Raw genomic sequence first — 24,577 nt, 5'->3', positions numbered from 1 at the left:
TCAGTTACAACATTGCATGTACTTAAGCATTTTGGGGGGCCATTCTAAATGACACTGAGTTGGAATGTTCCATTGTTAGAGGATCAGCTGAAGTCCTGTGTGCTCTGGTCTCACCCTTGGACATGATTCTCCACTTGAAGTGGTGGGAAAAGCATTTGGTGTAAACCTATCTGAGGTCATTTTAAATTCCCTTTGTATCACAGCAGCAGTAGCATGAAAAGGACTTCGGCAAAACTAAGGATCTGATCTGAAATATTTGCAAGAATGGGATGGTTTTAAAAATATATCTATATTTAATTCTTGTAATTCAGTTAATGTTAGACTATTTTTGTGATATTTTAGGGATCACCCAGTTAGGGGTTCTGTTATCACCTGCCGTATAACCTTGGGGTCCCTTAATGCTGTGCTACTATGGCTCAGATCCCTGACACAAGCCACCTGCCCACAAAGTCTCACCCTGGTTTCCACCAGCCTAGTTACTTCTTGCAGGGTGACACCAATAACCCTTCTATCCCCATGTCTCCCCAAATCCATCCTCCCCGAGTTCTTAACTACCATACCTCTGATTTTTCCCCTTTGGTTCATCACCCCTAAAGGCATGAATCTTGCCCCTCAGTTATCAGTTGACTTTGGGGGAACACAGTTTCTGCTGTTTACTTGGAGTAAAAATAAACTAAAGGTTTATTGAATAGAAAAGCCACAGATTCAAAGATGAAATAGGAAGGGAGAGTAAACATTACTGTTTCAGAATGGTAGCCGTGTTAGTCTGTATCAACAAAAAGAATGAGGAGTACTTGTGGCACCTTAGAGACTAACAAATTTGAGCATAAACTTTCGTGGGCTAAAACCCACTTCATTGGATGTATGCAGTGGAAAATACAATAGGAAGATCTCAAACACAGACACACACACACCCCCATGAAAAAATGGTGCTGTTATAGTGTGTATGGCAACACCCATTTTTATATATATATCTTCCTACTGTGTGTGTGTGTGTGTGTGTGTGTGTGTGTGTGTATATACACACACACACATACAGAGAACATGGAAAAAATGGGTGTTGCCATACACTATAACAGCACCCATTTTTTCATGGTGTGTGTATGTGTGTGTAATCTTCTTACTGTATTTCCCACTGCATGCATCCAGTGAAGTGGGTTTTAGCCCACGAAAGCTTATGCTCAAATAAATTTGTTAGTCTCTAAGGTGCCACAAGTATCCTCGTTCTTTAAACATTACTGTGTAACTTGTATAATAAAAAAGATGCAACCTTAGGCTTTACACTTCCATATACCTATTGCCTTTAAACAGTTTCCCAGTGTATGCCCTAGCCATAGGGAGAATCCAGAGTTTCACTGACATCACTTGCCAAATGACTGCCCCTCAGTTTCTGGAAGAAAACCTCAATTGCAAACCTGCTTTTACAACGCTTTTCCATCTTTCCTCCTCCTTCCACCCACCCACATTCAGAACCAGAGTCTACATATCTCATGATCATCAAGTTCAGAACATTGCAAGCTTTCATAAGACTTTACTCAATACATTTGCATAGTACAATAATACAGTACGCAGTCATTTGCTTCATCTGCTCTTTTGGGGGGTTTTAAACCTTCTGTTCTCTGCTTGGGGTCTCTGGACCCTGATTGTCACAATTGTGACAATGAATCTTTCACCACTTGTTTGTTTTTTTTCTCTTCTGTTAAAGAGCTTTTGTTTACAAAAAAAATAATTTTCAATTTATAGGTTTCTGAAAAGGTGCTTTTAAAGTCTGTGCAGGTGTGTATCTGAATGCTGATCACCATTCTTATTATAGATTGGCTACACTCTTTTGTAATAGCCCATAATAGCAATCATTAATTTATCTAGTACAATGTAAGATCACCTGATACACTTACCTGTTCAGTTTTCAGGAGACTTTCAGCCTTGCAAAAAACAAGTGCTACCAGTGTCTCTTTGAAAATGTTTCTCACGCTATAATCTGCAGACTTATCCAACTGTTGGAATGGCATGTCATTTATTTATGTTCCAGACAGAGGACTTGAAGACACTTTTACGACACATGGAACACTGGGCTCATAGGCTGTTCCCTAAACTGCAGTTTGATGATTTCATGGAGAGAGTAGAGTCTTTGGGAAATAAAAAGGAAGTTCAAGTGAGTGCTTGTCATGTACTTTTTTTATTTTGTTACAAATATCATATTGTACAAGAGGCAGAGTTTGGGAGAATAATACTGTGCAAAAAAGGAAGACAAGTTATAATGCTCTCCTAAATAATTAATTAAATGCACATCTTCATTTAATTGAAGTAACAATCTCAATCAGTGTTCAATAAATTGTTTAAGAGTTCATTATACATTACCTTTCATTCGAAACAGTATTTCAGAGAACATGCTGTAACTTGTAGGTGCATCCTTTATTACCAAAGTAAGTTATTTTGGAGTGCTGGAATTTATTTTTACATTTACATCTGCAGCAGAGTGTTTAGTAGGTGTGCTGTTTCCTGCACTGCTTAAGGAAAGATGGGGAACCCGAAAAACAAACTTCTAACAGCACAGAGTTTCAGCCCAAACAGAGAAGCAGGGAAAGAGGAATTGTAAGGAACTGTGAAGAAAGGCACAGATCTTCCTGGGAGGGGAAAAGAGGGTGAAAGCAGGTTAGCAGCAGGTTAAACACTTTACCATCACCTAGAAAGAGATGATACCTCACAGGCGAAAATAGCAGACCAGTAGACAACTGTGAATGGAGACCTGAGTAGGAAAACTTTTAGTCGCCAAAAGCCTAGCAAAAGAGGCAATTGTTCACAATCTGTCTACTTTCCTCTGTATTGGTTAAAAGTAAAATGTGCTCCAATTCCTCTTAGCCTGGCTGTTGGAGACATTCAGGTTATATTGCTAAAACTGATTGACTCACAGATGTTAAATTTTATCTGACCTGGTCTAATACATACAGAGGCTCGTAACCATCTCTTCTAATACAAGAGCATATGGAGGGAAACAAAGTAATTCAAAATCTCACAAGTTTTGACACGGGTGTAGCATAGTGGAATTGGTTAAGGGTGAACCAATAAAAGAAGTGGAAGCCAGAGGCCCCACAGTACTTGCTTCAAGCTGCATCAGTATGGCAGGACCAGTAATTATGCTGCTATTTACTGCCAGTCCATTGTTGCACTCTGCAGAATCCAGGGTTTGGGGAAAGGCAGTGGAAGATCAAGTCCTGTAGGAATTAATATGGTATTAAGCTCCATAAATTTATACTAAAATTTTTTGGAGGGAGAGAGAGGCTTACTGCCAAGTTCAGCTTCTCTTCCATTCTGATGTAGGTGTGAGAACGGTGAGTAGATGGAAGGCAGCATACCATTTAGCTGATTTTCTTTTCCCTAGGGACCCCAATGTGGTTTTCTTCCTTCTGGACTATGCAGGACATCAGTGATTGAAATGTTAGTAAAGGTGTGCGCGCCTGGTGTGGTGGCAGGAAGCCCTGTGATTACACCCTGTATCCTCAGTTGTATATAAATTTACCTATTAAGTTTCAGGTTTTACATTAAGCTTTATGTAACTCTCTTGTTTTACTGAGAAATAGTGCAAAGATGTTTTGGTGAAAACATTGATCTATAATAAACAGCATCTGTTCTCATTTCAGACCTGCTTAAAGCGAATTAGGCTTGATCTTCCAATTTTGCATGAAGATTTTACAAGTAATGAAGGCATGTATGCTTTTCTGCAGCTTGTTCCAGTAGTTTATTTAAACATTAACTTGTTCTCAACTTTCACAGTCAATGAAAAAATAAGGTACAATGGAAAAATAATACATCTGCATCCTTGTATGGGGGTAGGGGGGAACTCCTAGGATTATCTGGTCCTCGCTTTTAATAACATGCCTCTGTAGAAGACTTATAGAATTATGCTAAATTTTCTTTGATTAAATTTAAGTCTATCCTCTACAGCCTGATCAGGCTATATATATCTCTAGAGATGAGTAGCTTTCAGTAAAGGAGAAGTTTCTCAACATCTTATTATCCATTCTCAGCAGGGAAATAGGTAGTGGATAATACATTAACCCAAAAGCAGGACATCAACAATGTTTGACTTGTTAGAGGCTTCGAGAAGCTTTCTATTTTGACATAAAATGAATATTAGGGTTCCACTTCACCTGTAGAGGTGCAGAATCGAAGTGCTCTTGCAGTTTACTAGTCTGTGGTTGATAGGAAATAGAAGGTTCATTAAGTACATCAAGTGATTTATGTATGTATAAGTTTCCCATTTTAACAGAGTAGTCAGTCTATATGATGATTCTTTTCTTGTTAAAAATACTTATTGGTGTCTGCTGCCACTACTGTATTTAGCTCTCTGTGTACGTACTACTCCTTTTAATTCTTTCCACTATCTCAAAATCATACTTTTTTTTTTTTTAATGGCAATAGGGAATTTTGAAGTGGCTAATGCAACAGTTCTTTATATAATCAAATAGTGTTTCAGATGAACCAGAAAGTAGTCTTATTACTAGTCTGTGGAAAAATGTTTTCCTTGCATGAAAAGTGAATTGGATTCAGTTAGTGTTGTGAAAGAAATTGTAATACTAGAGAGAAGTAACAGACCATAGTTCTCCCTTGGGTCCTCATTGCTTATGGTGAGCAAGCAGTAAGAAATCTTTCCCTTTTTCTCTATGATCATTCTGTGGGAGAACTAGTGAAACATATTACCACCTTCCTTGTCGGCTTGTTTCATTGTGGATAAAATCTGTTTAGGCTGTGCTATGAGCAGTAGTTCTAAATTATCTAGATGAGGTATTAGTTACCATGGGGAGCTGATTAGATTAGTGACCAGATGCTGTTGCCTCTATAGCAGTGACTGTAATCTGGCCAAATCTCCAGTCTAGATGATGTCTTGGAGCTACACAATAAATAAATTGTGTCCACAGGGGGTTGCAGTCATCTCAGTCAATTCTTTTTATACTTCCTTGTTCCTTTTCATGTTGAGTGTTTTTTTTGTCTTCTGGCCTCCTTATTGTCCCACAGTGAGTCAGCCTGAAGAGGGAGATACTGTGACTGGGGCCAATCCTTATCATAGCCCAGTTTATCTACTTCATTTTGGGAAGGATCTATTAATATTGTGTAGGTTCTCCTCTGTGTGACAATGGAACAATGTTGGCATGTAAAGTCAAGAAATATAAACTATAAGCACAAGAGTTAATACTAGAAAAAATAGTGAGGCTTATTTTATCAATTTTAATTGATCATGTGCAAATATGAGGTATCTTACTGAATAGCATAGACACAAAAACGTATGTCCATAGACCATTTTGTCATTAAATGCAGAAAACCTTTAGAGAACGCAGATGTTAATGTACAGACAGTGTTTCGTAACACTCATGCTTTCACTGCAGTGTTTCTGAAAAAAAAAGATAATAGGACAATGTGTGAATGACACTTCAGGTGACCCCGTGCCATGAAAAACAGTGCTGAGAAAAAGCTAACTAGCTTTGTGATCAAATATGTTGTGCAGGAGACATGAGTTCAAACCCAGTGTGAGACATTAGTGCAACTACATAAATGTGGCTGTATTTGCTGTTGGTTGTATTTGTTAGTAATCTAATGCAACCCTAAGCAGCCACGTACATTAAAACACATGGTTCCTGCCGACAGAGTCTGTCTAGTTATCAGACTTCCTGTGCGATGGCTCCATACACTAGTTTTTAAAATCATGTTATAGTAGAACACCAATTTTACAAACTGATTGAGGAGTTAATAAAATTGAACAACTCAAAATTACAGTAGGTATGCTGCACTGCATCAGTTTCTTCTTGTCCTTCAAACCAATGCCAGGCAGTTGGTCAATGCACTCAAGGTGTCAGAATGTGCAGGGATGTTCACTTGTTCTTCAGCAACACATTTATGTGACTTATTTCCCTCCCACCCTCCCAGTCAGGGAAAAATAGTTTTTATTACAGGTTGTTCGTAAGATTGGCATTCATAAAATCAAGATTCTGCTGTCTTTTTTTTTTTTTTTAAAGAGAGCGATTAAGACTAATGGCACTAGCAGTTATACCGCTGTGATAGATGCCCCAGGGTTTGTCTGCATTTAAAACACTGCAGCAGCACAGCTGCACTACTGCCTATACCAACAGGAGGGGTTCTCCCGACGGCATTGGTAATCCACCTCCCTGAGCGGTGGTAGCTAGGTCGACGGGAGAATTTTCCTGTCAACCTAACGCTATCTACGTTGCGTATTAGGTCAGTTTAACTGCGTTGCTCAGGGGTCTGAATTTTTCACACCCCTGAGCGACATAAATATAATTTCCTAGTGTAGACCAGTCCTCAGATTTCAAAGAGAGATGTTTCATAGAGAATTTTCAGAAGTAGTTGAAAAATTTGAGCAGTTGCTTGGCGGAAGTCAGCTTGAAAATTCTATTCAAAAACATTTTCTGCCATCTCATTGCCTTGGGGCACTTCTGAGATGCATTCCTTTCAAGTGAAAGGACGCCCTAATCCTCTACTCTGCTGGGAGAGGGGTGTGTCTATAATGGAGTTAAAACCAGGAACTCCTGATTTCTAATACTCTGTACACTTGCGCAAGTCACTCGATTTCTCTACCTCCATTTTGCATATTGTAAAATATGGCAGTCATGGTGATAAGTATTCCCTATTTGTAGCAGCATAATGAGGAGTTCTAAAGAGTGACTGTTTTTGCATTTTATAGACAGCTAAATTAACAAATGTATTTGAACATGTCCTGTTGATTCCCAGCATCAGAGAATCAGTCAGCTCTAACCCTCCATTTTTCTTCACCAGGAGGAAATGTGGCACAGTGGAGAATCTGAACCTTTTAACGAGGATTTAATGTGTCATTGATTTGGCCAGACTTATATCGGTATAAAAATCCACACTCAGGGAGGTAGATTAACTATGCCAACAGGAGAAGTTCTCCCGTTGGCATAGTAGCATGTTCACTAAAGTGCTACAGCGGCAGCACTGCAAGACTGTATGTGAAGACAAGCCCTTTGTCCTACCTCTTATTCACCTCAAACCTTCAAGCCCAATGTATGGACCCTGGTGCAGCCAAAAACACAAAACAGAAAAACCAAAAACCCCTGTGCATTCAGAACTTTTAATGTTGTTTTTTTTTTAATGTGGTCTATTTGGTGCTGGTCAACACTGTTAGTATTCCAGGGGGAAAGAACACAGATTTTATAAAAAATCAGAGGCCCACTATTTAGCCTCATTTTAAACCAGTGAATTATCTCTAGCTACCAATGTAGTCTTTACGATTTTAAAATTTATTTTCTAACGTGGTTTTACAATCTTAGACCTACATTGAAACTTTTGGTTTCACTAATAGTAAAACTTTGGCTTCAAAAGTGCTGATGGTTTTTACTCATGCCTTTTTATATACAGGTAGTGGAGGGGGAAATAATGGGCTCAAAATGTTTCCTGAAGAAGAATTAGACCCCTTTTCTGAACATGTGAAGGAAGAATTTGATTCTCACTCAAGTACTGCCCTGACAGAGGAGCAACAGCGAAGAATTGAGAGAAACCGGCAACTAGCCTTGGAAAGAAGACAGGCAAAGTTGCAATTTAACAGTCAGTCACAACAAAATGGTAAATAGTAACAGAATTTTGCAGTTTAAATGCTGATAAGTAATGTTCATAGCTTAGAAATCTCAAAGCCCACACCATCAAACCAAAGAAGAGCACAGGACATGCTTTAAAAATACATTTAAAAAAGCAGCTGATTTTCTAGGGCAGGGATGGCCAACCTGTGGCTCCAGAGCCACATGCAGCTCTTCAGAGGTTTAATATGCAGCTCCTTGCATAGGCGCCAACTCCGGGGCTGGAACTACAGGTGCCAACTTTCCAGTGTGCTACAGGGTGCTCACTGCTCAACCTCTGGCTCTGCCCCAGCGTCACTCCACTTCTTCCCCCAAGGCCCCCACCCCTTCCCCTGAGTCTGCTGTGCCCTTGCTCTTCCTCCTCTTTCCCCACCCCCAAGTGGGAGGCTATCAATAGCCTACTAGTAGTAGATAAGATAATTCTTCATTTCCTGCTGTGTGACCATTTCCACTAGGAAGCCCCAGGATACAAAGCAAAGGATACATTGGTAATAAATATCCAATTATTTGTGATATTTGGTTACAAATTCCATCCCAGTACTCTCTGGCTAGATATGGCCATCATCTGTGCATAAAAATCTTTCACCATAATTTCTCCAGAATGTATCCATCTATTAACCTGATGGGTGTGAGGGTACCACTGAAATAGTACCTCAAATAAATTTTCTTATCATGCTACAGACTGAGGTTGCTGGTCCTTTTTTGTAGATCAGACTCCATTCCTCTGGAGTGATTTGTCTATATAGATCCATTCCCAGCATGTCATACAGACACTTTTTTTTTTCTTTGTTAGGAAAGTTGTCTGAAAAGGTGCTACAAATTAGTTTTTGGGGTTTTTTGTCCAGATGCCATTGTTTCTATTAAAGTTAGCTGTCTAGAAAAGCTGTTCTATAGACAGTTGAGAAACGTAATGCCTAACCTGAAAGTACTGGTACCATAGGACAGTGGTTCTCAACCAGAGGTCTGGGGCCGCAAGCAGGTTTCAGGGGTCCACCAAGCATGACTAGCATTAGATTTGCTGGGGCCCAGGGAAGAAAGCCAAAGCCCTGCTGAATGGGACTGAAGCCTGGGGCCTGAGACCCACTACCAGATGCCAAAGCCCGAGCAATGTAGCTTTGTGGCACCCACTGTGGTGTGGGGCCCTGGGCAGTTGCCCTCTTTGATACCTCCTAATGCCAGCCCTGGCTTTTATATACAGGAAAAACGTTGTTGTGGCACAGCTGGGATGTGGAGTTTTTATAGCATGTTGGGGGGGAGGGGGGCCCTCACTGAGGAAAAGGCTGAGAATCCCTGCCATAGGGGTGTGTGCCAGTTAGTTTTGATCTCAGGTTTTTTTTTTGCTTAATAGCTAGTCAACTGTTTGTATTCTATGACTTTCCCACTTTTTAAATCACTATGGTTTGCAGTTTGGGTTAAGATCTGGATCGGGGTAGGCAACCTATGGCACGTGTGCCAAAGGCGGCATACGAGCTGATTTTCAGTGGCACTCACGCTGCCCGGGTCTTGGCCACCGGTCCGGGGGCCTCTGCATTTTAGTTTAATTTTAAATGAAGCTTCTTAAACATTTTAAAAACCTTATTTATTTTACATATAACTAAACTACTGTATATTATAGACTTATAGAAAGAGACCTTCTAAAAACATTAATGTATTACTGGCACACGAAACCTTAAATTAGAGTGAATAAATGAAGACTCTGCACACCACTTCTCAAAGGTTGCCGACTCCTGATCTGGATCATTTGCAACAGATGTCATTAGCAAGGGAAAATAATTTCTTCTCTAGTTCTAGTCCAAACCCATAGAGTAGCCTTTGCTAAAGGATGTGTATAAATTTCTGGAAGGTGTGATTATTGAACAAGAAAATTTTGGCAGTGTAAAGGCCTAGTGTTTGAATGGTTAGAGCACCCCCAGTCCAGTACTGCTTTGATCTGTCTGGCTTGATAGTAACAATATTTCTGGTCTGCATAAAGTATGTGCACTCACTCTTGATCTTTTATTATTTTACATAAATTCTATCGTCATCCTCTGTATTCCTGCTAGGGTTTTATCTGGGATTATTACAGAAAGATATCCTTGGCAAAATGTTCATTTTGACTGTGTCTATTATTCCCAATCAAGAAGTTGCAGCTAGACTTCTATTTTAGGGATAATTGATAGCACTTTTTTTCTAAAATGCAGAAAGTAAGTTGATTACTGCATCTTTATCCATCTCCCAGCAAAACCCTGTGCAATTATCTTTGCTGGTCAGAGATTTCAAATTAGTGACTGTCCTGAATCCTTGAGGAGGGTGGCTCAGAGGTGTGAGCCTGAGCAATTAAATTGCAGATGGTAAATGAAACTGGAGTACTTTAACATCATAGGCAATAATGTTTTACTTTTTTAAACAGATCTGTCTGCCACCCAGCCAAATGAAGAATTTAAAACAATTGTGGCTCGGGATCCAGCTGACCTGACAGAAGTAGAAATTCAAGCTACTGATATGGAAGCTGTAGACAAAGATATACAACTTAAAGGTGCAGAAGAAATCAAATAACCTTTCCATCTGGATACAATGACGTTTTAGAAAGACCCAGATATCTTAATATGCTCAAGTGTCACTGACTTCTCCCTCCCTCCCCTTTAAACCTTGGACATTCTATGGAAATCTTAGTCATGACATCAATGTAGCTGGACCAAATTCATCCGTTTCTCTGTGTAAAAAAGCAGATATCAGCTCTAGTAACTGTTTTCTCCAATACCGTAATTCAGGAAAGGAAACACAACTGCTCTCTCTTTCAACTGTTTTAAAAAAAACTTGCGTTTTCCACAGAGACAAAAAAAGGTATCAGTGAAAATACTGACGTTAATTTCTTGGACCTATACTATGAAGTGACTTTTTTTAAAAAAATTTATACAATTCACATTCCTCAAGTTTAACTTACCTGGGTCTTGAAAGCCTGAGTTTGTATAAAGTTTTTTACATCATGTTAATTGTGGGTTGTTTTTTTTTTAATAGAACATAAGTGATGGTTCAGTGTCAGGAACTTTTTGCTCAGTATGAACATGCACCCTGTCTTAACTGTTCTGAAGCATTTTGTAACAGTACTTCGTTATGAAATGCTTATATTTTAGTAAGTTATTAAATTTTGGAAACCAAATTTGAAAAATATTCTCTACATACACTCATATGATGGCCCACACAAATTTGTTGATCAAATCTGCTCTAAACATACTCTACTCATTGGTGTTGCTTAAGTCATGAGAAAATCACATGACAGGAAGTTAAGTAGCTTCAGATTTACAATTGTTAAAGCATTCTGTAGTCAAGAGGGGGGTATCTGATAGTGGACTTAGCCATTCATCAACAAATCATCTGATAATTCTGGTTATCCTTTTAAAGGATTTTTGCCTCCTACAACAAGTGCTATGTATTTATTCCCCTATTTTAATCCTTCTTTTAGAGAAGGGAGTAAGCACAGAAAGCTTGCAAAACTTCATTGAAAATTAAGTTAGAATAGGTTTTTTTTAAGTGTGGTAGTATACCAATACAGGAAAGTTGAATGGACTTTCTGTAGGAATTGGTGTTTAACTTCCTTTTCTGTCTTTGAAAACCTCCCCCAAAAATTTTTCTTCAGATGATAATCCTTTCATGCTTTACTGAAGCCATCAAACAATGCTACATTTAGCTTCATATTAATTTTGATAGTGGCAGCAAGGCTCCCCTAAAGTGTCCCTTCCATTAGTATGTTATAAATACCCACAGAGGTTCCAGTAATCAAGTTAAAACCACATGTACCAGTAACCATTTTTGTTTGTTTATGCAGTAACTGAGTTAGAGGCCAGTGAAAATCACCCACAACTATGTTGATAATCTTGGAATAAGGCCTGGAAGCGTGATTTAATGTGTATTGTAATTGTAGACAGCTTTGAGTTTTTTTTAAAGTGCACTTTTGTGTAGCAAGCATATAAAGGGTGAAGCAGAACTGCTTCATTCAGGTTTAATGTAAATAAAGCTGTAGAATTAAAAGGTATTTAAAGTTAAATTAATTGGATCAAAACTAAAGGGGCAAGATTAGTGGTGTTCTGGCTACATCAGTGTTGTATTGCTTATGCAGATATATGTAGGTTCCCTACAAGAATCTAGTTTTGAAAAAACAATGTCCAGTCACCTATTTTTTAGATCAAGATCAGATTTGTTTTTTTAAAAAGGCATCTTAAGTAGTTTACCACAATACAATCTTTAGTCTTTCAGTGAGAATACAGTAGTTAACCATGTATAAAACATCTTAAATCAACTAGTGCTGTTTCACTCTCAAATCAGTGTTAAATTTTACTTAAGGTACAGTTCAAATTAGCAAAAAGCAGAAAACATTAAAAATGGTTTATCAGCTTACACTATCTGTTTTAAAAACTATTTAAAATTGGGCAAACCTGCTTCAGTGGAGCACAGCTAAATAACTATTTCATGCTCAGTTACCAGCTGATACATCTAGTAGAGCCAAGTCCCTAATTTCCTCAAGCAGTTGGTACAAGCTAACTCCCTTTGTTTGGCAATACTCCTGATGTTCTTCTTGAATTACTTCAACTCTGTTTTTTTCTTGGGCAAGTAGAGCTTCCTCTGCAGATCTGGTTACTTCTTTTACTAAGTCAGTTTTCATTATGTGGAAATTCTTCTGGTAAAGCTCTGTGGCTGTATTCTTGTAAGGTATGTTGCTAATTATTTCAAGCTTGATGGTGTCAGGATGGCAGCGTGAACTCTGCACAGATACTTTTACCTTAGAAACAAAAGTACACAATGTTATTTTTTCCTTTCATTTGTGCTCTGGTGCTTCCATTAGCAAATTTATTAAGACTTACTGTTATATGGTCAAACAGACTCAATGTAACAGATTCTCCAGCAACTGTAGTGGAAGTAATTCTGTTCTGAAAATGCTGAAGAGAACCAGGTTTCCACACACAACTGCCATCAGACTGACAGGAGATGACCAAACCCTCCTTGTTTTTCAGATAAGCAGCACCTTTAATGCCATACCTACAAGACGCACAAAGTGAAAATACAAATGTATTTGACAAATAATATTATGGTACTATTAAGATCTATCAATCATTTTAGTGAATTTAAACCATTCCCACACTGAAGAAGAAGGATTAAACGTATGTAAACAATACTACAGAATAGGAATGCATTGTATCTTGATCATAATGCCCCTAATGTTTCAGGTACATTGACATTGAGTTTGAGGGAAGATATTTATCAAGCAATGACAGTGCTCAGTGTCACAGTCATGAAGAGAGCCCCTCTGTCAAAAAATTACAATCTAAATAAAAAGAGCAGGCAGTCGGGAAGGGGAAGAACAAAAAAGTAAAACCATAAAGATATTACACACTTATTCTGCATATCTGCCCTCCATTTAACCAGTGCTAAAGTCCATCTCACCACCCAACTCGGACACCTCTCAAGAAGCTAATCAGAAGCATAATTACACTGTCAATAGAAAGCAGGGTGCCCCTACTACTTTAGCAGCACAAGCTGCTCTTCACTGGTATTTGGGGACTGGAGAAATCTCTCCTTACTGTGAAATGTAGGGCTGTCCAACCTCTACACAGATCCAGCTGCTTTTCCCAACTCATTCCGTTCAGTATAGTTTGTTATATCACATGCTTAACACAGTTAGTAGAGTGAAGCTATTTTAAACACATTTCCAAGATCAGAAATTCAAGATTAAAATTGTGTCATGTAAGAGGTCCTTAGCGGATATCTCCCCAGCACATGATGCTAACGTACCATCACTTACAGAAACCCATATCTATAATTATGTTAGCATGATGGAAGCAATTCCTCTGGGTACTGCTACCACATCTGTTTGGCGAAGAAAGCTGAGCCACAAATGCTCCCAACCCATACAGTGTTGTCACATCTACTCACTCTCCCCACCACCACCCTTATATCCTCAGACACAGATGGGATGCTATTAAAATAAGAAAAATAGGGCACAGCTGGTATCAACTCTGACCCCTGAAAATCTAAATACCCCTTATGTTAAATAATGGGGGGAAATTAATGCAGTGCAAAGTAGCGGCAACTGGGGAATGCACAGTTTTAAACTTCCTCCAGGGAACAGAGCTGTCATTTTTTCTACTATAAAAACACTTACTTAGTTTTAAGTAGACCAAATTAATTTTGTTATTGGAAAATTTTAAAGTGGCTGTTAGGGACACAAATTTCAATTAAAAGGAAGCCGGGCAACGGAAGGAGGAGGGTTCAGACAGTCGTTTAAGGTCAGAAATTAAGAATTCAAAATAGATATACTGTATATATCATCCTCTTTTTTCCTCCTTTTAGGAACTTTTATGCTTTTTAGAGTCAAGGGCTAGAAAGCCATTGGGCCTAAATTTAAAAAAAACCCAAAACATTAAAACTGAGCCATCTTCCAACAACCAACTACGCTATAGTTAGCTACTGCTGTCTTTCTCAGGAACCAGGAGTTTCCATTAATACAGCACTAATACACCCTGCTAAATCTTATTTCTCTACCACCAGCAAGCCCTAACTTACCTTGGTACAAAAACAAGTACACCATTTGTTCGAATGGAGTAAATAACACCATCTGCTGTACAGCGCTCTTCTGTTTCAGGGACTTTGTCTTTGAAATACATACACTGGAAAAGCTCAGTAGACTGTTTCTGGGCATGTTGTGCAGCCTGTCAAAAGAGTGCCCCATAAAAAGACTTTAGAAAGATGTTAAAATAAAATGTTCTAGAAGACGCTTTTTTAACTTCAGGAATTGTAAGTCTCTAGAAAGGTCATTCCACTATTTTTTTTTTTTTTTTTTTTACAAAAATACACCTTCATAGAAAGAAGTATAACAAAGTTATTATAACTCCTGGAAGAAAACAAACTAGCCAAACTCTTCAATTTTATAATTTTCATACCTTTCTGTTCCAGTTACCTTAAGAGAGAAAGGTATTTAAAGACGAAATGCCTTAAGACAGACAGCTTTGCAAAAGTTAATATCAATTACAGTGCAAACACATTAGGAAGTACTTCTGAAATGTTGTGCTACCATCTCGTACAGGGCTGAGCAGTCTGCATTTAACATCTCTTACAGAAACTGAAATAAATGGAGCGTTACTCAATTAATTTATTTGTAGTTGTTAACCAACCCAAAGCAACACCACCCCCTACAACAACATATGCAAAACCTGCAGACATATATCCACGGGTATACTGATCAATACCCTCCTACAACACCGTTCAAGCCCATGGATCCTTCGGATACTTATCACATGTGGCATCTCTCATCCAGTGCGTTCAATGTGCCAACAACAACTATGTGGGTGAAACACCACAATCACTATATTCTCAAATCAACTCAAACCCTCTTAGTCCTCAAAGGCAACCTGCACAACACCTTCAAAAGATGAGCCTGGGAACTTAAATTCATAACTCTACTAGACACCAAAAACCAGGGACATAATAAAGACACTGGATTTACAGCTTATTACAACAATCTGTAACCAACTAACCCACCTTTGTCCTATAACTGTAGAGGTGCTAACTACCCACTTCACCTTGAATGGTCTCTTACATCATGTTAATTCCTTATCTGTTCCATCCTTTATTTAACTATGACACTGAGCACCTTTCCCAGACCTGAAGAAGGGCTCTATGTAAGCTCATAAGCTTGTGTCTTTCACCAACAGAAAATGGTCCAATATAAGTTATTACCGCACCCACCTTGTCTTTTTACTGCAACCCTGTCAGGCCTGTGTTGGTTCTCCAGCAGCATAGCTCAATTTAGGGCTCGTCTACACTTGGAGCACTGAATCTGTACTATTGTCGCACTTAAGCATAGACAGACACTCACTACAGCCACAGGAGGGATTCTCCTGTCGCGATAGTTAATCCACCTCCCCAAGAGGCAGGAGCTAGGCTGATGGAAGAATTCTTTCATCCATTTAGCACTGTCTACACTGGGGGTGAGTTCGGCATAGCTACACATCTCAGGGGAGTGGATTTTTCACATCCCTGAGAGATATAGTTATGCCAATATAAATTTCCAGTGTAAACCAGCCCTAATGTCATGTCTACACTACAAACTTTGATCAATGCAAGTTATGTAGGCATAAAGCCGCCACAGTTAGTATATGGCTTGTGTGCGGGCATACTTGGCTCCTCACATGGGCGCTTCATATACTCACCAGGAGTGCTTGTGTTGACATATAGTGCAGTGCTCAATGGATAGATATCCCAGTGTACAACCCACCACCATCCAGCACACTGTCTTTTGGGAACTTTTGGCAATGCATGTGGGGCAGAAACGAGTTGTGCAGGGGTGACTGGGAGCCAGGGGTCAACTTCTCAGTGTGCAACTGTCTCCGTCCACTCTCACTGCATCGGTCTCAGTACATCGACCATGGCTCAGTGCTGCTTGCAGAAGTGGTGGTACGGCATTGCTGTAATGGGGCACTTACATCAGTGGTACAAATTTAAGTGTAGACAAATGCACAACTAGGTCATTGACCTAACTTTGTAGTGTAGACCAGGCCGCTTCAAGCACATCACAGCTTATTATAGTTTATTTGGTGTGGGGAAATCCGTATGAGATCCTTTTCCTTTCTGTTTGCAGAGAGAAGCCACTATCACCAACCCTACTCCCACTATTTCCTCCATTATGAGCAAATGGGATGGGAAGAATTAACAGGTGGGATGGGAAGAATTAACAGGTGGACTAGGCCAGTACAGCTGGAGCAGAAACTAAGTACAGAGGGCTGGCTTCAATGTAACTGGTCCACTAAGCGGCTCAGGAGTCCCTGACTTCAGCAAGCTCTTTTTTATTTATTTTGTACACGTTAAAGCACATTAGGGAATATTTAGTGCACACCAGCAGGGTCTACACAGGGACCAATTAAGGCACATGTTAGTGAACTTTAGAAATCACACCCTCATAGTGAGCATTACCCCACTGTGCAGACAAGCCCTTAGGCTACTTTTAGCTAGCTTCTGCTGCAGGCCCTGCTGAGGACACAATCTTTGCAGAGGTAGAAGGGGCTTTCTGTCCCAGAGAGAGGGACAGTCTGCCTCTGCAAGAAATCCAAAGCAAAAAGTGTAGCTAAAAATCTATGATCTATTCTCTCTGACCCTCCCTTTTCATAAGTGATGCAAGTCCCATTACTCTTTAAACCTAAATTACTTGTTTGTCTCTTCAAGATCTTATCACACTCTGTCCCTACAGATTTACAACTTTGTTAGCTGCTCTGTTAAAAGCTCAATACAGGAAAATTTACTTACATCAGCAGAATTTGCCTGACGCAAGTCAGGCTATGAACTGGCAAAAACTTTTTTTTAAAAAAAATGAAAATATCAAGCATGTAGTTCTAGCAGGAACACCAAAAGATTTTGAAGGTTAATTCCCAAATTTTTATCCCAAGGTTGAAGATAGCTACATATTCTCAGAATCAAGCTGTACATTTTTGAACATCAGAACTTCAGTGAAAACTCACTAAAATTTTGGGAATAAGGGTTTTCAGGTCTGAAAAACATTAGAGAAGGAAATGGAAGAACTCCGAGATGCCCCATCAAAGAACTGAAGTATTGTTAACCCTCTTAAAATAACAGTCATTCATTTTTAGCACTAATACAATAGCTGAGAAAGGAAGCAACCACGTCAACAAAAGGCAACAGTCTATTCCTCAAATGTGCACATGGCTTTGAGAACAAAATTTAGCCCAATGGTACCAATTTTTGCTCAGCTGCGGCAAGGAACACACAGACTGAAGACTCTCAACCCTCCAAAATCAAAAGACATTTTGGTATTTTCAGTCCAAACTTTAGCATCTCCTGCCATCAAGGCTGCTTTCAGCACAGGCAAAACAGGGCCAGTTTCCCTATACAGTAGTTACTGTGTTGTCAAAATGCTGTGGCTCAGGCTGAAGTAGAGAAACCCTAACTGTGGTTTGTTTTTTTCAAATCCTTACAACTCCAGAGCCTTCTTTGAGAAACATGATGTTTTTAAAAGGTTGGGGTTTCTTGTTAATCATTTAAAAAAAGGAATTACTATTTAAAGTTTCTGTAATATCCCTCATTGAATAAGCACATGTTGCAAGTTCCTGTTAACTTTAAGTGTAGGAAATACCCTGCCTTTCTCATGCTTCACCGCACACTCAAGAGGACTCAAACTTTGCATGCCTGGTTATATATTTTCCTGTTTTGACTCAGTGTAAGCTGTAATGACAATTTCAAGTTTTTTTACTTTGATTACGGTCTCCACTTTACACTGGTATTTAATTATGTTTAATAATTATTTAATTAAAAGACTAACTTTACTATGTGTTACTGTAGCACCCAGAGGCTCCCAATCAGGATCAGGGCCCATTGCACAAGGTATTGTTCAAACTCATCTGAAGACATAACTGCTGTCCATCTTACCCTGTTTCTGTTGTTGATGTGTCTACACAATTCCTCAAGATCTTTGTTGCTGAACAAATTAACCGTAACATCTACTTTAGTATCTTTTAAAGTGGCAGCCATTAGCAGTCTGTGGACGACAATATCAGCATATCTTCTAATTGGAGACGTAAAATGGGTATATTTATCTAGGGCAAGTCCTAAGACAAAGGGAGACAGTGACGAAAAAAGGAAGTAATTAAAAAAAAACAAACAAGTGATTTAACAAAGATACATGGAACTGCACATGCGCACACACAGACACAGACACACACAGACCAGGGCTAGGGTACCATAATGATGGAACTCTTCTTCGGGGCATGAGCCAGTCGAGAAGTACAGTGCATTAGACATTGCCTGAGTAGCCATGGACCGCAGTAATTTATTCACAGTTGGATCTAAGGGATCATCTGCTTTATTCAGAGAATCAGCCAGTGCTTTATTAGACCTACCAAAAACAAACCATTAATTCATTACGCGTCCCTGAACATTAGAGCGTGCGATTAAAGAACAGCAAGGCAATACACATTCAAGTAATTCATAATCCGATTGCATTCCGCTTAGTCATTAAAACGTCTCTACCAAAAACTGTAGCAGCACCTCTGCCCTAGAACAGTATACTTACTTGAAAATGCCAAATTTCATTTAGTTACTCTTCCTCTTCTGCTCCTCTGATGCATGCCATGTGAGGGCCAGGCAGGACTGGGGGCTACTCTATCCTTATTTCTGTGAGGTTGCCCAGTATCATAAAATGGACAGAGGAGCTGGTTTCACCCACTCTACAAGCAGTGGTCTGCAGAGCGGGCCACATATGGCAGGTGGGGTAAGCTGCACCCCAACCAAAAAGGATGTAGTTGTGAATACACAGGTACTCACAGGAGCTCCGGAAGGTGCTTCCCTTGGAGTCACACTGGTCAACACCACGACCTTCACTGGTACAACCTTTCCCTACATTTTAAATACTAATTTATATTCCACTGAATCTCCTTTACTCAAACAAGGGCAATCCCTCAGGTTGCTACCAGAGGAACTAGGGAGCAACCAAAGCTAGAACTGTCTTAAAAATCAGAGTGAACACAATTTGGCCCTTCCACACTGACTGGACAGAATGTTTGGACACATTTACACTCAGGCCAGAAGGGACCATCATGATCGTCTAGTTTCTAATCTGACCTATTACACATTGCAGGCCACAGAACCTCACCCACACACTCCTGTAATAAGCCCATAACCTCTCACTGAGTTAATGCAGTCTTCATATCTTGATCTGAAGACTTCAAGTTACAGAGAAACCACCGTTTTCTCTAGTTCAAACCAGCATGTGACCCATGGCACATGCTGCAGAAGAAGGAGAAAACCCTCCAGAGTCTCTGCCAGTCTGACCTAGGAAAAATTCCTTCCTGACCCCAAATATGGCAATCAGTTAGATCCTGACCATGTTGGCGAGACCCACCAGATAGCTGGGAAAGAATTCTCAGTAGTAACTCAGAGCCCTCCCCCTCTACTGTCTCATCTCCGGCCACGGGAGCGATTTGCTAATAGCAGTCACAGATGGGCCACATGCCATTGTAGGCAATCTCCTCATATCATCCCCTCCATAAACTTATCAAGGTCAGTCTTAAAACAAGTTAGGTTTTTTGCCCCCACTATTCCCCTTGGAAGGCTGTTCCAGACAACTCAGGTAACATCTATTCCTGTCCCAGCCAAATGAGCTTCAGATAACATCCCTCAGTTAGAATGGCAACACCCAATTCACTGCCACGCTGAAATGAGAAGTCAATTACAGTGACTTTTATCATAGTTTGTAAATATTTGTCTATGGTTAACCACTGGAATTTCACTCTGAGTGCTTAAAACAAATTAAGAGAAGTAAAAGGTACCGTGTGTCTATGGAAAAGCCTTTGGCACTGGCGCATTCTCGGAGCTCAGAAAAAAACTCTTGTCGTGGTGGAGGGTGTTGGCGCAACAAAGCGTGGTGAGGAAAGTTCTCCCAAATTATCTTTGCCACCCAGTGGTTGGCAAGGATCATACATTCAGCAACAGTCTCATGCACCTCCAGTGGCTGTTTAGGGATGAGATCATGAATGTTCTTTTTATCATCCAGCTGCACTCTTATTTCTACTCCTTCCAGCTCTAGAGCACCACAGCTGTCACGTTTAGCCCGAACATGTCGAGCTATATCAGTCAGTTTTCCTATTGCCCAGACCAATTCTTCCAGCTTCTGTTGTCTAGTTCTCTCATCCAGTTCTTTGAGTTCTAGGATATCATCAACAACACTTAGGTCACCATCTAATAATCCTTGAGCTACCTCGTAGACCAGTTTGTACGAAGACTGAATGATGGTTCTGTTGTACCAGACTCTCAGGATTTCATAGGAATTTTTATCTAGCTCCCACATGACACTGACAGCATACCTAAAAAATAAAAACCTCAGTTAATCAACCACTTCCAGTTTTCATAAAACAGAACTTGAAAGATGTCAACATGTGACAAACCTACAGATTCCATTTTGTTTCTTGTACTAACAGCTCTATCGTCATACTTCATGAAACAAACGGGCATGGTAGTGCCACTTGCTCATGCACTTGCCTTTTAACCCTGGGGACAACGTGGCCAATACATGAAGGTGAATTATATCAGCAATAGCGGTATTCTACTTCTAAGAAATACCGCCACTTTTGTTTTTAAAGTGCAGTTGTTCTGTAATGTTTTCATTTACTTTGAAGGCATCTTAGTGAAATGTACCAAGAGCATCTTGATCTTTGTTATTTTTAACCTATAAAAAGTCTATGTTTTATATTTATATTTCTCATTGGCTCAGGTGATCGGTAATTAGAAAGAACAGTTGTTACTGTGGGTCTTTGAGATGTGTTGTCCACATGGATTCCACTCTTGGTATGAATGTGCCTCATTCATGCATGAGTGGATTCTTTTAGCCAGCAGTGTCCATTGAGGCCACACTTACCCCCCATATGTCCTTGCACCCCCACCCCCCCCAATCTGAGGGCATAAAGCGTGGAATAGGCTCAGCCATCCCTCAGTTCCTTCGCCAATACAAAATCCCAGAGAGGACTCTGTCCTAGCAGGGAAGGAGAGTAGGTCATAGAATCCACATGGACAACACATCTCAAAGGACCACAGTCACTGTTAAGGTAAGTAACCCTTCTCTCTTCTTTGCGTTATTGCCCCCATGGATTCCACTCTTGGCAAGCTCAAGAGCTTGGGGTGGAATCTTGGTTTACCTGGCCACTAATGGAGAGGGACTGTGGTTAGCAATGTCCTTCCTTACAGTGTCCATAGGAGGCTTGCATCAAAGTCTCAAGGAGGAACAACCTCAGGCTGGCTCCTGTAGCTTTCTGAGTTTGCTTAAAGAGAACAACATTTTCAGGAATAGGTCCTTCTCCTATGCGCTCACTGTTACTCAGTACTGAAGCATCACAGGAACCCCAGAGATTTAGCTCCTGCCATGTTGCAAGCACTATTGTACGAGTGGGAGGGCTGTCTAGCCTCAACTGAAAAAAAATCTTTTTTTTTTTTTTTCTGGTCAACAGGCAAATAACTATATGAACCAGTAACTAACTGAGCTGGAACACAACTGTAGAACAGTGCAAAGAGAAGGCAGACGCTGCACAGGTTCTGTCTCACAACCCTGGGCAGTAAGAAGGAACTGAGGGATGCCCTAGGGAGAGGAAGGGGGCTGAGGACATCTCGGGCATAGGTGTGACCCCAACAGACACCTATATTGCACACTTGGGGCACCACACACCAGGAGTGGAGTCCATGTGGACAATCACTCAAAGAAGAGAAGACCCTTTCATCTCTAGGTCACCAGTTAAATTAAGTTCTGGTTCCTAAGTTATTAACATCTGATGGCAATTCCCATTGTAGAGGTGTCCGCATCAGGAAACATCAAGCACAACTGATTCCCTTTTATGGACAGTCTCACGTGCCAATGTTTGAATGGGTATAAAAACCAACTATACTCTGACCCGTAGAATTGCTGTTAGCATGAAATTCATCCCAGAAAATCTCTTTAAAAATGGAGAGGAATGGCCATTAAGGGAGTATTACCAAAGGGACACTTACATGCCAAAAAATGTTGTGGGAATATATTACATTTTAATAAAAAGGCCCCACCTCAATTTCAATTGTGATTGCACACTAAGGCTCTAATCTTACAAAGAGTTATGTACATACTAGACTGGTAAACAGAACTATTCTCACTAAATAAAAAGGCAGCACATGTATAAATCTTTGTAGGACCATGGTATAAGTCAGTTATTTCACAGGTAAGATAGCGATTTTTTTAAAATGCATGTAATTTTCTAACTTGGGGATTTAAAAAAATGCACATACACATTATGCACATTAACTTACACCTCCAAAGTAAATAACTAAAAGTACATGTTTCCCAATTTTTTAAAGAAGTGATTCCCGTGATGCTGTATAAAAATGACTGGTTACACTAATTACAGTCACCACGGGTACCAAGTTGCAATAAATCTTACACAAAGTACACCATGTAAGGTTTCAGAGTAGCAGCCGTGTTAGTCTGTATCCGCAAAAAGAAAAGGAGTACTTGTTAGTCTCTAAGGTGCCACAAGTACTCCTTTTCTTTGTACCATGTAAGGTATCAATGGAAAAGTTATGATTTGCAAAAGTATGATTATCCTGTTTATATGCAAGTACCATCTTTGTATCTGAAGTAATGAATATTTACTATGTGCTTGAATCTTAAACCTGTGTTGTATTTCTGGGTGACACCCTCCAGACAGATTTACGTCAAGGCTAGACAGCTATGTGTTGATGGCCCTTGAGGACCCTCCACACTCACAATGGGCCATAGACAAAATTCATTCTGCCCAGATAGCTCTTCCTGAGGATGCCTCAGACAACGAGGAGCCAATGGCCACCTCCTACAATTCAGCAAACCATGTAAGGACATGTGATATGCTCATATGACCCTTCACTCCATCTTGGGCCAGTAATTTTCCATGCACCTGGGCTGTGGGCTTTGCTTGGAACAGTAAACTTCCATGCACATGGCAAAGTGTATAAAAGACCTCTGAGACCCCTCTATTTTGCCTCTTTCCTGCTCTAATTCTCTGGACTGTAGATTTACAACTAAAAGGAGGATCCTGAACTGCAGACTGAGGACCTTCCAACCTTTTGGAAATTACCAGAGACTTTTGCAAGCCAGCAGTCTGTTCCATCACTGCTACAAATCTAATATTAGGACTTTGCAATCACTTGTATGTATATGATTCCTTAACCATTTATAACACTCTTCTTTTTTATTAATACATCTGTAGTTAGTTTACTAAGGATTGGCTCACAGCGTGATATTTGGCCCTTGGCTCTGGAATGCCTAAAGGGGACTGTGTTTGGCTTCTGGTTAACCAGTGTGGTACTGCAGAAGCTCCTCTGTTACTGGCTTGGTGAATCTAATTATAGAATAAACCACTAGTTTTTGGGGATTGTCTGCCGTATTTCTTGCAGTCTGCCCTGAGTATGGCACTCTCAGCATGGCCCTTCCAGGCACCTGGTCACAATTCCTTATTAGTTTTACAGAATTAATCTCACTACACATGGGATATTTATACACATGATCCCAAACATGTTAATACTGAATGTTTGAACAAGGGATGTACTCAAGTAGCTGTTGGTAGCAATAAGAAAGTTATTTGTGTAAATCCTTCATGCATCAGTAGATCCCTCTTTAGTCATAAATATTACAAAAATCATACCTTTCAACTCTGCTAAGAAGAGAGCATAAATCAGCACTCAGGATGGAAGGCAGCATATCATAACGACGATCAGCTAAATAACAGGTTGTTGCCCTGAACATAAAACACATTTATTGTACTCTTCACAGGGACACATTCATGTACATCTCTCAAGCAGTTTGCAACATAAGCATAGCTTCAGCATAACAAGATACAAATGTCAGCATGATTTCAAAAGGTTAGTTTTACACAATGCACACAAGGGCAGTAATGCAATCAAGTTAAATAAACATTCATTTACAAATTATGGGCCCAATCCTGCTTTCCTCATGCAACTTCAATCTGGAGTTGTGGGTACACAAGGAATGCAGGGTTAAGGCCTAAACAGTCAGGGAAAAACAGTAGATTATTCATAGACTGTACAATGTATCTTCACTACTTGCTATCAAGTTTATAAAAGTCTGCAATTGCATAAAGCAATATATTTAATAAAAACAATGTTTGAATATTTTAATTTCAAAATAATGGCAAGACTAGAAAAGGACTGACACATCTGACAAATGAAAATCCAGTACGTCAGTATCCTCCTCACAGTCATAAGTTTTCCGCTGACAATTCTAAGGATCAGAAATTTTACTTGTTGGCTCTGCTGTGTGATAGCACAAAAGAGCCTCTCTTATGCTTTAAGCAATGATGTGTATACGCTGGAATTCATGTAAGGGCTGCTTCCTGTGCAACAGATGTTCTGTCTTCTGTAAAGATACAGTTCCTCCCAAAATAAACAAGTATATGAGCACTGAAATAATACAGGACAATACT

General features: G+C 39.8%; 2 protein-coding genes and 1 non-coding gene across 11 annotated transcripts in view; 2 read left to right on the top strand and 1 right to left on the bottom strand.

Annotated features, from left to right (window-relative positions):
• Positions 1–10,576, top strand: part of TIPIN (TIMELESS interacting protein) — a 32,441-nt gene extending 21,865 nt beyond the window's left edge. For 3 of the 4 annotated variants that reach the window (XM_043523823.1, XM_043523822.1, XM_043523824.1), the window contains 5 exons: positions 2,030–2,152; positions 3,380–3,445; positions 3,639–3,702; positions 7,390–7,593; positions 9,994–10,576. In XM_043523823.1, the coding sequence (XP_043379758.1) occupies positions 2,030–2,152; positions 3,380–3,445; positions 3,639–3,702; positions 7,390–7,593; positions 9,994–10,139 (603 nt within the window). In that variant the 3' untranslated portion in view covers positions 10,140–10,576. The remainder of the gene's footprint in view (positions 1–2,029; positions 2,153–3,379; positions 3,446–3,638; positions 3,703–7,389; positions 7,594–9,993) is intronic. The other variant, XM_037909870.2, reaches the window with a different exon arrangement.
• Positions 5,550–5,685, top strand: LOC114019438. The gene has a single exon (XR_003564498.2).
• The window catches only part of DIS3L (DIS3 like exosome 3'-5' exoribonuclease), a 30,863-nt gene continuing 16,793 nt past the window's right edge, over positions 10,508–24,577 (bottom strand). For 5 of the 6 annotated variants that reach the window (XM_037909867.2, XM_027821993.3, XM_027821994.3 and 2 more), the window contains 7 exons: positions 23,780–23,872; positions 19,913–20,446; positions 18,326–18,480; positions 18,015–18,193; positions 14,142–14,287; positions 12,443–12,617; positions 10,508–12,360 (listed from right to left, as the gene is read on the bottom strand). In XM_037909867.2, the coding sequence (XP_037765795.1) occupies positions 12,055–12,360; positions 12,443–12,617; positions 14,142–14,287; positions 18,015–18,193; positions 18,326–18,480; positions 19,913–20,446; positions 23,780–23,872 (1,588 nt within the window). In that variant the 3' untranslated portion in view covers positions 10,508–12,054. Of the gene's footprint in view, positions 12,361–12,442; positions 12,618–14,141; positions 14,288–15,787; positions 16,043–18,014; positions 18,194–18,325; positions 18,481–19,912; positions 20,447–23,779; positions 23,873–24,577 lie in introns of those variants that run through there. The other variant, XR_005226945.1, reaches the window with a different exon arrangement.

The sequence above is a fragment of the Chelonia mydas genome, chromosome 10 (assembly GCF_015237465.2).
Source record: "Chelonia mydas isolate rCheMyd1 chromosome 10, rCheMyd1.pri.v2, whole genome shotgun sequence".
NCBI lineage: Eukaryota > Metazoa > Chordata > Testudines > Cheloniidae > Chelonia > Chelonia mydas.
This window is presented reverse-complemented; position numbering and strand designations above follow the sequence as displayed.